Source organism: Fusarium subglutinans (assembly GCF_013396075.1).
Source record: "Fusarium subglutinans strain NRRL 66333 chromosome Unknown NRRL66333_c0000034, whole genome shotgun sequence".
Classification (NCBI taxonomy): Eukaryota; Fungi; Ascomycota; class Sordariomycetes; order Hypocreales; family Nectriaceae; genus Fusarium; species Fusarium subglutinans.
Window position 1 is genome coordinate 314,081 of NW_023502097.1, and position 12,546 is coordinate 326,626.

General features: G+C 50.5%; 4 protein-coding genes across 4 annotated transcripts; 2 read left to right on the plus strand and 2 right to left on the minus strand.

The window, feature by feature from the left end:
- Positions 1-365: 365 nt before the first annotated feature.
- On the plus strand, positions 366-2,242 carry FSUBG_3998 (USO1-intracellular transport; the record flags this gene model as incomplete). Its single annotated transcript, XM_036681938.1, has 3 exons — positions 366-422; positions 478-1,083; positions 1,139-2,242. The coding sequence occupies 3 exons, from the start codon at positions 366-368 to the stop codon at positions 2,240-2,242; spliced, it is 1,767 nt and encodes a 588-aa protein (XP_036540556.1).
- Positions 2,243-4,685: 2,443 nt separating this feature from the next.
- FSUBG_3999 (isocitrate dehydrogenase) lies at positions 4,686-6,344 on the plus strand (the record flags this gene model as incomplete). Its single annotated transcript, XM_036681939.1, has 3 exons — positions 4,686-5,112; positions 5,308-5,844; positions 5,920-6,344. 3 exons carry the CDS (start codon positions 4,686-4,688, stop codon positions 6,342-6,344), a joined length of 1,389 nt encoding a protein of 462 aa, XP_036540557.1.
- A 1,276-nt stretch (positions 6,345-7,620) lies between these two features.
- FSUBG_4000 (uncharacterized protein) lies at positions 7,621-8,697 on the minus strand (the record flags this gene model as incomplete). Its single annotated transcript, XM_036681943.1, has 2 exons — positions 7,621-8,452; positions 8,516-8,697. 2 exons carry the CDS (start codon positions 8,695-8,697, stop codon positions 7,621-7,623), a joined length of 1,014 nt encoding a protein of 337 aa, XP_036540558.1.
- A 706-nt stretch (positions 8,698-9,403) lies between these two features.
- FSUBG_4001 (SLY1) lies at positions 9,404-11,725 on the minus strand (the record flags this gene model as incomplete). The annotated part of the gene is made up of 5 exons (XM_036681944.1): positions 9,404-10,031; positions 10,081-10,924; positions 10,974-11,359; positions 11,412-11,628; positions 11,686-11,725. The coding sequence occupies 5 exons, from the start codon at positions 11,723-11,725 to the stop codon at positions 9,404-9,406; spliced, it is 2,115 nt and encodes a 704-aa protein (XP_036540559.1).
- Positions 11,726-12,546: the final 821 nt, after the last annotated feature.

Sequence of the window (12,546 nt, forward strand, 5' to 3'; positions counted from 1 at the left end):
GGCGAACGATATAGGTTCAAGGCAATAAGACTCTAAACAATTTTATCTCGGAAACCCTCTCAGAATTACTGCTACTACATAAAACATCATGGTACTACTGATCTTATGCTAGGAAATGTGTTTCGCGAACTTAGATACACGATCGTCTACACAGTGTTAATTGGGAACCGAGACACGTGCACACGGTGCATGCACAGGCCAGCTAAGCTTCAACGTGATGACGGAGCTCCCTTTGCATCGAGTCCCTGAACGTGGAGCTACATCTCCATTAGCATTTAGCGCCAAGACGACACATTTCAACAAGAACGACAACGTACCCCATACAGAATTGGATTGTATACACTTCAGCCAAATAACACCTCATCATGGCCGACGCAGAAGAGAAGGCCCGCAAGGAGAAGATTGCTGCGGCAAAGAAGCGTGTTCGATTACCCCTCCCTTCTTATCCTGGCTCCTTTCGCTAACATTGCGACACAGGTTGAGCAGTTGAAGAAGAAGAACAATAAGAAGGCCACTCCGGCAGCCAAGCAAACAAAACCAGAACCAGCCGAAACCGCCACGTCCGAACCCGTCGCTGAAAAGGCTGAGGCCGCCCCAGCCAGCGAAGAGAAAGCCGTCGAGGGACCCAAGAAGAAGGCTCAAGAGAAGCCACCTGCTAAGGAACCCGCGCAGCCACTTAAAGTGGAAACCCAGGAGAGCAGCGACGACGGCGACGACGACGACGACGACGATAGCGATGAGGACAGCAGCAGCGACGAAGAGACCTCGGCTTCCGCTACCCCCTCTCTCGCCCAACAGTCGAAACTGAGATCTACATCATTTCGTGCAGGCTCCGTTCCCTCGGGAGGTGCTGCGCCTGCCAGCCCTTTCAGTCCCGATGGCGAAACTGCTCCAGATATCTACAGAAAGCACATGGCCAGGATTGAAGAATTAGAAAAGGAGAATAAACGTTTATCTAAAGAGGCAGCGGACTCAGAGAAGCGATGGCAGAAGGCCGAAAACGAATTGGCCGACATACGAGAGGCCGATGGTGAGGATACAGAAAAAGCAGGTGGACAAGAAAATGGGCTTTTGGATAGTTTGGTAGGTTTTAATACATGCAACCACAACCGCACTCAATTCGCTAACTCTTTCATAGAAGAGCCAAGTCGCCGCGCTTCAACGTCAAAACACCCAGCTCCAACAACAGGTATCGAGAGGACCTGGTCATGGCCACCGTCCTTCCATGTCTGTGGCCTCACCTCCAGCAGACCTCACGGCTGAGCTCGAGGCCAAGACAGCAACCATTGAGTCTATGGAAATTGAGATCTCGAAACTCAGAGCACAAGCAGAGCGACACGCCAGTGGATCATCGTCCGAAAAGGAACAAGTTACTGCTCTGGAGGATAAACTAGCCCGTGCTGAGGCTGCAGCGGGTAAGGCTCAGCGCGAACTACAGGACCTCAAGCACAACCTCGAGAGGACAGCAGAGAAAGCAGTCCGCGAAGGTAGCGAACGAACAAGTGCTGAGACCAAGATCAAGACTCTTGAGCATGAACTCGAAGAGGTAAAGGGCGCTCGCGATGAGCTGGAGAAGAAGGTTGAGGCATTGGATAAGAAGGCGACGACCCTGACTACATTACATAAGGAGCAAGATTCCCGCTTGCAGGCGATCAAGAAGGAGAAGGAGAAGGCAGAACACGATGTCACAGAGTTGAGGGCACAGGTTGAGAAGCTTGAGAGCGAAAATGCAAAGCTCCGAAGCAGGAAGTCCATGGAGGGTGGCGGCGGACTAGACGATGAAGGTGTTGATGAACTTGAGGACGAGGACCGCCAGAAGCTTGAGAGGAAGATCCGAGCGCTGGAGAGCGAAGTGCATGAGCTTCGAAGTGGAGCATGGATTGAGAAACGTCGCGAACTGGAGGCAACGAGTCCAGGGTTCCATGATGTCGACCTCTCTCCTGGTCAGGCGACGTCTCCAACCCAGCGTAGGAAATCAGGACCTGGAGGAGGAATTGGCGATTTCTTTACGAGTGGCCTCAACGCTCTGGCTGGTGGTAATGATGATGATTTCCTTGAGGACGACGATATGGACTTTGACGAGGATGCATTCCGCAAGGCGCAAGAGGAGGAGTCAAAGAGACGGATTGAGCGGATCAAAGAGATTAAGAGATCACTTAAGCATTGGGAAGGATGGAGGTTGGATATTGTTGAGAACAGAAGGGGAGGAAACGAAGGCGTTGGTGAGATCTTTGACGTTTGAGCTGATGCAGGATGTTTGCCGTGTTGCTGGATGGACAATGCCCAAGTAAGGAATGTATATTAGAATAGAAAGAGATTCCGGGACGATAAACGGAAAGGATATCGATGATTATTTTCAGCCACTGCGGCATATCTGTTTCCGGTTTTGTTTCCGAGACTTCATGAAATATGAGTTGATAGTCTCCTACCCTGAGCTTGATAGGCACCACAGAATGAAAGGGCACCTCGGCGCTCCCACAGCGACCATTGATTTCGACTGAATGAGGTATTTAAATGCCTGTTCATTCCTTCACTGTCGGAGGGCCCGTGAGCTTTGATGATTCCCGCGGGACAAGTACATATCCGACTCGAAAATGGAACGTTTTACTAGACACACAGCTGTCCTGAAGCATGTTGGGAATATGCTTACCCAAAGGCAATGATTCAGTTGTAACTATATTCCGGAAGCTCACAATCACATATCCCGACTCTAAAACCCGACATCGAGTGTCGGTATCTCATTCCTTTTGCTCGGGCATCAACCGAATATCGTCCCCCGATGACGGCGCGGAGAGTGGATACCTTGACCGGAGATCCGAGTTGGAGAGCGGAGATGCGCTCCGCGCCGAGATACAAGGTGCCGGGATGTGTTATTCCCGGCAGAGTGTGCCAGAAGGGTTTATATAAATCTATCATTGTGAAGCTCAGAGCACCATCATCATGCTCTACACCAAATGGAAGATCTGAGGCTTGCATCGGACCCGCTTACTTCCGGCTCATGTTTTAAGGTCGACCACCTATAACCGTATCAAAATGCAACTGAGAAGCTTCCCGCACTCGGCGACAGTAACACCGAGGTGAGGCAAAAAGCCAAAGCAGCGGTCATGCACGAGATGTGGCGCCTAATTTAAAGCCAAACAGCCATAGCGTCCGGCGGTACATAGTCGTCGTCCCCCACTGAGCGGGGGACCAAGTGCGGAACCCATCGACACTAGTAGTAACCGTCGAGGCTGGGACTGGCTGGGACTGGCTGGGCTTTTTTTCTCTCTGCTTGCAGCTTTTGATGCGGTGCCCCAGCTCGGTCAGGTACCGAGCCTCATCCCCAAAAGAACCCGGCAGGAAGAGAACAGGAATACTCGAGACACACCCTCAGAGTTGGGGGGACGTAATTGAGGCTACGAGGGGTCTAAAGACTCTTGAAAATCATCGTGAGATGGTCAATTGAGGTCAAGTTGAGCTTCATGTTGGACAAGAACGTCATATGTAGACACTTTAGATAGAGAGACTCGACCCCTGTCATATCACAGCATGCGATTGTCTAAAAAGATCATGTCAGCCACGTTTGATATCCCGCACCACAGCATCCGTCTTCGGCCTTGGACCCTACAAGGCTAAAAGGAAAAGAGAACAGTCCGTTGTCGGAAGAATTGGATTTGAATGTTCCTTTGTCCTTCCTATTTCTCTCTCTCGATTTTGGCTGAAATCCTATCTCTACATCATCAACAGTGTTTCTCGTCAACAGCTCCAACACCAGAAGAAAACGACGTTTCGATCGAACCCAGTCTTGTAAGTGCAGCTTTTGTATGTCATGTCGTTGCTAGCTTCGCTCGTTGTCAGTGGTCAATTGTCAGCCACAACAGGTGTCATGATATAGTTGTATCGTCATTGACCAACGATATTCCTCATGAGCATTTTAGAAGACCGCAAGGCCTTTTCTACATTCGCCTCATCTGAGGATTTTAGCAGCTAAATATTATAGATCTGATCTCGGATTGGATCATACATATTTCTGCTGAATTAAATATGCACTACCCAAACCCTCATGGTCCTGTCAGCACAAACAGTTCCTAAAACTCACACCCCTCAAGAGGCCAGAGGCAAAAGAAAACACTCAAAACATGAATCGCCTCATAAACCATTTCCCCTCTTCCCATTCTTGCTTACGCGCGCATCGGTAACTAACACCTGACGAAATTCCCCAGCTTCCAATTCGACTAGCGGCGCCTCTTGATCAAATTCACCCTGTCTCATTGGGGGGAAACCACGCATCCATCACACCTGCCTACCCAGAACTTACCCCATATTCTCCTTCCCCCGTCGCATCGTCGGTTTTCCTCTCGGACGCCGCACATCAACCGAAAACATATCCTCGGTTGAAAGTTGAGAGGGTGTAAAACTACACCCCAAGCACCTTCCTGAGCCCGACCTCCGACCTCCACTTCTGACCCCAAACCAACCGCTTGCCTGTTCGTGTTGCAGTTACACCCCGCGCTGGGCACTTGCACTTGCACTTGCACTTGCAGCTTGTAACGACTAGCGACTCAAGGAAAGTCCCAAGTCGAGCCAAACTTCCGGCGACGATTCCCGAGTCCAGTTCCCGTACCTGGCTGCCTTACCGTACCCAGACCCTTTTTATACCTCTTTTATAAACTCCCAACTTCTTCCTCTTCTTTTTTTCGCCCATCATGCCCGCCGCTGTCTTCGCCTCTTCCGTTCAGCGATCTCTTCTCTCGTCTTCGCTACGCCGTGTCGCTGTTAGTTCATCCGCCGTCCGCCCTCTCCGAGCTTCCTTCGGTGCTATCCAAACCATCTCTCCCTTCGCCGTCCGCACAATGGCTTCCCACCAGAAGATCAAGGTCAAGAACCCCGTCGTCGAGCTCGACGGTGATGAGATGACCCGCATCATCTGGCAAGTCATCAAGGACAAGCTCATCCTTCCTTACCTCGACATCGACCTCAAGTACTATGATCTTGGTCTTGAGTACCGTGATGAGACCAACGATCAGGTCACCATCGATGCCGCCGAGGCTATCAAGAAGTACTCCGTCGGTGTCAAGTGTGCTACCATCACCCCCGATGAGGCTCGTGTCGAGGAGTTCAAGCTGAAGCAGAGTAAGTTCATTCCCATTCCGACCCTGTCTTAGTTCGCGTTGCGTTGCGCCTCGATGTTCACCCCGCCAATCGCAACCCCGCATACATGAGGCATGCAGGAAAAGTAATATGAGGGGAAACAAGCAGCAGCAAAAGCGAATGAAACCTGCAGTAGTCAGCTTAACAAAATCGAATTCGGCTAACTTGCATGTCCAGTGTGGCTTTCCCCTAACGGAACCATCCGAAATGCCCTCGGTGGTACCGTCTTCCGTGAGCCCATTGTCATCCCCCGCATTCCCCGTCTTGTTCCTGGCTGGAAGAAGCCCATCATCATTGGCCGTCACGCCTTTGGTGACCAGTACCGCGCCAAGGACGCTGTCCTGCCCGGCCCTGGTAAGCTCTCCATGGTTTACACCCCCGAGGGTGGCCAGCCTCAAGAGATTGAGGTCTTCCAGTTCAAGAACGGCGGCGGTGTCGCTCAGACTCAGTACAACACCGACGAGTCCATCACCGGTTTCGCCCACGCTTCCTTCAAGCTGGCTCTTGACAAGGAGCTCCCTCTCTATATGAGCACCAAGAACACCATCCTCAAGAAGTACGATGGCCGATTCAAGGATATCTTCCAGGAGATCTACGAGTCTACCTACAAGAAGGACTTCGAGGCCAAGAAGATCTGGTACGAGCACCGTCTCATTGACGACATGGTCGCCCAGATGATCAAGAGCTCTGGTGGTTACATCATGGCCCTCAAGAGTAAGTCCATTCTCGTGGTCTGAACACTTGTTCAGCGTCTTTGTACTTGGAACGCATGAAAACTAACATCTACAGACTACGACGGTGATGTCCAGTCCGACATTGTCGCTCAGGGCTTCGGCTCTCTCGGTCTCATGACCTCGGTTCTCATCACCCCTGATGGCAAGACTTTCGAGTCTGAGGCTGCCCACGGTACTGTCACTCGCCATTACCGTGAGCACCAGAAGGGTAACGAGACCTCCACCAACCCCATTGCCTCCATCTTCGCCTGGACCCGTGGACTTGTCCAGCGTGGCAAGCTCGACGACACCCCCGAGGTTGTCGCCTTTGCTGAGAGCCTTGAGCGGGCTTGCATTGACACTGTCGATATTGACGGTATCATGACCAAGGATCTTGCCCTTGCCACTGGCAAGTCTGAGCGCAAGGACTATGTCACCACCAACGAGTACATGGATGCCGTTGAGCGCCGCCTTAAGCGAACCCTCAAGGAGAAGCTGTAAACGCATTGTCATCTGTTCGTTTTTCGCAGCCTCCTTTTAGCCTCTAATTCCGCTTCCACCTTCCTGGCCTCTTATGCCTTTGCAAAGAGTAGCCACTATTTCATGAACTCTTAAAGAATCGGCGTCGAATATGTTGTCACAGCCTGAATAGCATCTCGCAGTCTTGAGAACCACAAGAGCGTCACCTCTTGCGATCTCTTGACCACTCACTTCCTTAGCAGAAAGGGAGTTGACGTCGTCAAGAGCGATCATGAACCGGAACCTTCTGCACCGACACATGCAGTTGGCTAACGACTTATGAAAAGCATTCCTCCATCGTCATTGTGGTTGGACAGGATGTTGGGTTTTCTGAATATGTAAAAGCAAAGATTTGAAGAGGAGACAGCATGTATCATGCCACCGAGTATTGGAAAGCAGATGCCATGTAGAAAGCAAGCTTGTTCTTAGCATATAGACAAGATGGGATACCCAGCTTTATAGTTTTCTTCACCTAGATCTTGCCCGGCCATTCGCATTGTGACCACTCGTTCCCCATAGTGCATTCCTCCTAGTCCTTCTTTAGTCGCGGATCAAAGGGTGGTAGAGTCATAAGATGTGCTCAAATTGAGCTTAAAGCAAATCTATTGGACCTTGAAACATGTCCCTGGACCTCTTCTCACATGTAGGATACATCAATGCACAGCTGCTCTTGGTAGATGCCGCTTCAGACGCCTCTTTTTGTCATACTGCTTGCTGCCAAACCTCGGTAGTTGTCCGTAGCTAGCGTAACCGACACCCAATCTCCAAAATAATTCCCTGTTTCAGAAAAGCAATAGTAACAGCCAACTCCCTATTTCCCTTTTCCCCCGTTCCAAAGAAAACAGATGTGCGCGTTCCTAGCTTCAGCGTCCGTATGCAGCCCCGTCGCGGGGAATGCCTCGGCTTAAGCCCGCACGTGTATATAAAAATGAAAGGAATCGTATAAAAGGCTGACATCAAAGACTGACAAGTACAGAAAGGATAAACACACCCGTAGGCCCGGGTTGACCCGATCGAGGTGGCCTCGGTTGGCCGGAAGGAAAACCGCGGTTGTCGAGGCATGCCATTATGATGCCGGGGATTTCGCATACATACGGATTCTGTCCGTAGGGCTCCGTTCTTCAATTTCGATATGTAGTAATACAATTTTGCAAGCTTGGACCATACAATCGAGAGCGGCTACTCTCGCTCTAATGATAGCACCTCTCATTGCAAGGTTGCGTGTCTAGACACGTATCTGATCAGCCCTATGCCGGGCCTATTCAGCAGAAGCTAGAGGAGCCTCCTTTTCTTTCTTGGACTTGCGTGCGCTTGGTGTCCCTTCTACTGCTTCGCTCTTACGCTTCTTCTTCGTTGGCCTCGTTGATGAGCCACGAGGCTTGTATCCCGTGTCGTCTTCTGCGTTTCTCTTGCGCTTGCCCCTGACAGCAGGTGTTGATGCAAGCTCCTGATCCTCATCCATGCTGGCGTCCACATCACGATCTGCGGCTGCTGCTGAGCGAGCTGCAGCGCTGACGCGCTTACCCCTTGTGCTGGCTCTTCCACCGCGCTCACCTCGTGATCCACGAGTCTTACGCCCGCCAGTATGACCACCTTCAGCATCTTCTGCGTCTCCATGTGCCTCTCCGTCCTGGAGGAAAATCTTAGGGGCATGTTTGCGCAGCCAATTTGTCACACTCGTAGGATTCTTAAGATGTGGGTGTGATTGATGATGATTGCCAGGATGAGCGCGGGGAGCAAGTGTAGGAAGCATATTCTCAGGGTCGAGGGCCATGTCGATTTCGTAGATGTAGTTATCGATGTCATCGGCAGATAAGAAATCGGCAGGATAAGTTTCGCCATCGACAGCCTTCAAATCGTTGACGATTTGTGGTAATGTCTCCTTGGCGCTGCTGTATGATGAATGTGGTACACTCTTAACGAGGTCTTCAAGTTTCTTCTTGGGTGTGTCTTTATGTAGCTCATGTTCTTCATCTAGGGGATGGACAAGCGCATCGGCTTGGGATGGAGGTTCGAGGGATACATCGACTTGTTTCTCAGGAGGAATTTGGGGAGAATTGTTGATTTCGAGTAATAGTTCCAGTAAGCGGCTATTGATAGTAGGTCAGTATCGTGTCTGCTGGTAAACGGTTGATGGACTGGAGATAGCCTACTCGTTCTCGACAGCCAAGCGCTTGACCAATGCAGCAGCCTTGTCTTCTTGCTTGTGCAACTCCTCGCCGTCATGCATCTTGTGATCGAACACGATGCGCATCTTTCTATACTTCTTCTTCCATGATTTGTAACCTGCGCGGTGACGAGTGGCGCCCTCTGTTTTCACGGGGGACTCGTCCATTGCGAGGGAGACTGTGATGAACGCGCGATCAGTCGAGAGGTATCGTCAACGAATGAAACGCGCTGGGGGGTTTGCGAATATAATCGAGATACGAAATGATCAATCGCGTGGTGTTTGTTGATGATACGAGTTGGCGATGTTGTCGATGCTGAAGGAAACAATGGGACAAGTAGAGAGTGCCAATAAGATTTGATGTTTTGGCGCATTCAGTTCTGTTCAGGGCCAGGCCAGGCCAGGCCAAACCAAACCAGGCTGTGACGGGACCTACGGGTCTCTTCCATTCAGGTGGTGTTGTTCTCACATTGGATCGGTACGTACCTTACAGCAGCTCAGGCACCCTTGGCGGTTAGGTTGCCCCAGATCAACTTCTCAAGCCCGATTCTAAAATGTTCCGCGTATCGACTCGGAGCGAGGCTTAGGGTAGCACGCGACAGTAAGATGCAACTTTGAGGATATCACGCGAGGTGCAAGGTCGATGAAAGAAAGCGATGAAAGCAAATCTCTTTATTAGATTGCTTGCTTTATTTGGCTGCTCGTTACTATTCTGGCCAACGCACATAGAATCAGCAAACAAGCACATAGTGATTCAGAAACACATCAACAGACCATTTCACTGTCGACAATAGTTTGAAGCCAAGTTGCAAGCTTTTATTGTGCCTTTATGATCCGAAAATCTCATTATCTATTCTTTAAAGCAAAAGCATCATCATGCTACCTCTTTTCCTAGTGTGTCTAGTTCCTCCTTAATGAACTCGGCAGCATTCATCATCTCTGTGCTGCCATATACAACCCTCTTCTTAGCCCTGTCGCCTCCTGTTCGACTCACCCACTCCTGCAAGTTACCATATTCATCTATGCTGCCACCGCCAATTGTGAAAACGACAGCTTCACTGAATCCTTGTCTTCTTTGACCAAAGCTAGCTGTCTGTCCGGACACTTGGGAACCAGGCATGCCGCCTGGAGTAGCTCCAGCCCCGGACCGCATAGCACTCGGTGGAGGCACGGTACCTCGAGCATTGGCGGATCTAGGATCGTAGTACTTGTAGTCCTCCGTCTTGGCAATAGCCGAAGAGGAGGCTGACGAGGGGTCCATGATCGATTCGACGATCTTCGTAACTGTAAAATCGCGATCGGCAGGGAGGAAGTTTTTCACACCGCTGATGAGACTCTCAAAGTTTGATGAAAGACCAGTGGGCACTCCTGATTCTTTGAGGCGGTCGGTGAGACGAGATGACATAGATGAGAAGCGGCCGAAGAGATCCGAAGTTTGAGCAGGCTGAGCAGTGTTGTTGTTGATGGTAGTGAGTTGTGTCATCTTGGTTGTAGCGCGAACCCTGTCCTGGTCAGTATGCGCAAGACAAATCAATGCTTTTCAAAACTTACTGTCGAACGTAGGGCAGACATGATACATCCGCGCCAGCTTCTGAGAGGGCCTTCTCGAAACCCTCGAATTCTTGTCGGCTCACTTCTTGTTCTGTACTCAAGTACCAGATGATGAACAATCGCAGCTTATCAACGGGTTCAGAACCCTTGGTACTGTCACTAATGATTTCCATAATCTGAGGTTTGGTCTGCTTCACAACATTCTCCTCCAGTTGGAAATAGTTGTCAAGCTGGCGGTCCTTGATTCCTGTCAGCAAAGCTGCCAGGATGTTCATATGCATGTCGAGAATGCCTTTGCGCTCTCTCATTTCAGGAAGCAACGTTATTGCCTCCTTGAGATGCTGAGCGCTAGCGCTGGTATCGGCCTGCAAGTCCTCAAAATTTGTGACACCAGTCCTTTTCGTAATCGCAGCTGTTTCTTCTTTGTATTTGGTCAATTCAGCATCGATGTCCTCCGCTACCTGAGGAAAAGGACTGCCGGCGTTCTTGGCCCAGAAAAAGTCGTTTGTAGTCAAATCGTAACCCTTCTTCATGGGGCCCTTGGCAGGGTTTCCTTCTTCCGCAGGGCTTTCGATGGTGATGCGATTGAGCTTCATGTTGAGAACATCATGAACCAGACTTTGATATGTCCAAGAATGAGAAAGCATTGGCACCAAATCAACGTTTCGATCGAGAAGAATGAGTACGGGTCGGGAAGAGTGAGTACTGGATGAAGCGTTCGTTCGTGGTCCAGAGAAAAGATTGTCCTTAGAGTTGAGGATATGATCTCGGAGTTTTCGGTCGAGTCGCGCGGCGACCATCTCTGCAGCAGCGTCTTTGGGGCATCGGATAATAGGAATGACTCCTGTAAGATTTATCAGCATGCTGGGTTGAATATAGAATGTCTGGCCTACCCATGGTAGCAATCACACTGAATAGACCGCTGACGATCTTATCCACTACGCGATCAAGCTCCTCGTCGCTGGTGTTTGCACTGTTCAATGCCCAATACGTATGCTCTTTTTGCATGCCCAGACTGAATAGATCTGGTTCGGCGACAATGAAATTTAAATATTGGTCAAACAGTTGAGCAATGTGTTCGGATGTACCAGCAGCAGCGGTTTGTGTAGCGAACTCCTCGAGAAGGACACGGGGGAGGGAGGAGAGGAAGTTGATGTAAGCGGGAGTGTAAAGTCCTTTCTGCAAGTCGGATGTAATGGCCTGGAGGTTTTGCGCATTCGGTTCGAGGAGGTAGATGACTGGGACATCGGGGATAGGGTGCCTTGCGCCGCCAATGTGCCTGCGCAGCTCATGTTAAACATTGTATATCTTCGTGAGGCTCTTCGACTTACATGTGCATGGTTACGCCCATTGACCGCAAGTCGCTGACGCGCATAACACTGCTGATAACGTCCCGACCGAGGTCATCAAAGACCAGTACCTTCCAGATAGGGTTGCCATCTGAATCGAGGATAGGCGCAACAGGAGCAAGGAGACCGTTGGCATGGGCTTCGTCAGCCTCGGAAGATTCGACACTTTCGTTCAAGTTGAGGATTTTCTTGAGCGACGCTGAGAAATGGATTAGTTCAAGAATAAAGGGCGCACTGAGTGTTGAGCATCACAAACCTATTTGGCGATCGCGCAGAGAGTTTCCCTTGGTTGCCATACTGGCAGATGACGTCGGGGCTTCGAGAGCTCAAGGTGGTGATAGTGGGATGTGATTCAGGAGAATGGCCAGGTCGCTTGTTTCCAGATGACTCGATTGTTGGAGGTTACCTGAGTCGAAACAAGATATTGCAACCTTGAAGAATCCTAGGCACAGAACCTGAGCCAATCTTCAACTCAAGAAAACGTATCGATTAGGTTGGTGGCAGCTTGAGGCCACGATCCAATCCTACGGTTGCTGGAAAGCTTCCCCGATGGCGCGCAAGCTGGAAGCACGGACCGATACAAGCGCCGACACGATTGGACATGGAAAGTGCCACGGTGCTGGGCCCGCTGGTTTCCAAAGGGGCACTTGCCAGATCAGTTGCCCACCGTCATGATCGTGTTTGTGCCTGAAATATGGGGCCACATCATAGCCAAACACGTCCAGGTCGAGCTCCATGCGAAATCGCCAGGGACTTCTCTTCATTCTCTTCGATCCGACGACACTTCATCAACCACCATCAACCATCGCGACGAACGCTGACTGGCGCTCAGCAGGTCAAACGCGTTTATATATAAGCTGCGCTTGGTATTTTAATTCCCATCTTTGTGCTCATCATCCAGATCTGCGCCCGCGTCAAACGCCTTGTCCTGGCGAACCAACGGGTCACCCTTGTGCTGCTCTCTTCGCCTCGCCGACAGGTCACACCTCCGTTCGATAATGTTGTAAACACCACGCGACTTGCTCAATATACAGATGGCAATAGAGTTGCTCCGCATCTTTTGGTAGGAAGACGGACAGAGTTACTGTACTGAAGGAGCCTTATCTGAATCAAAGGG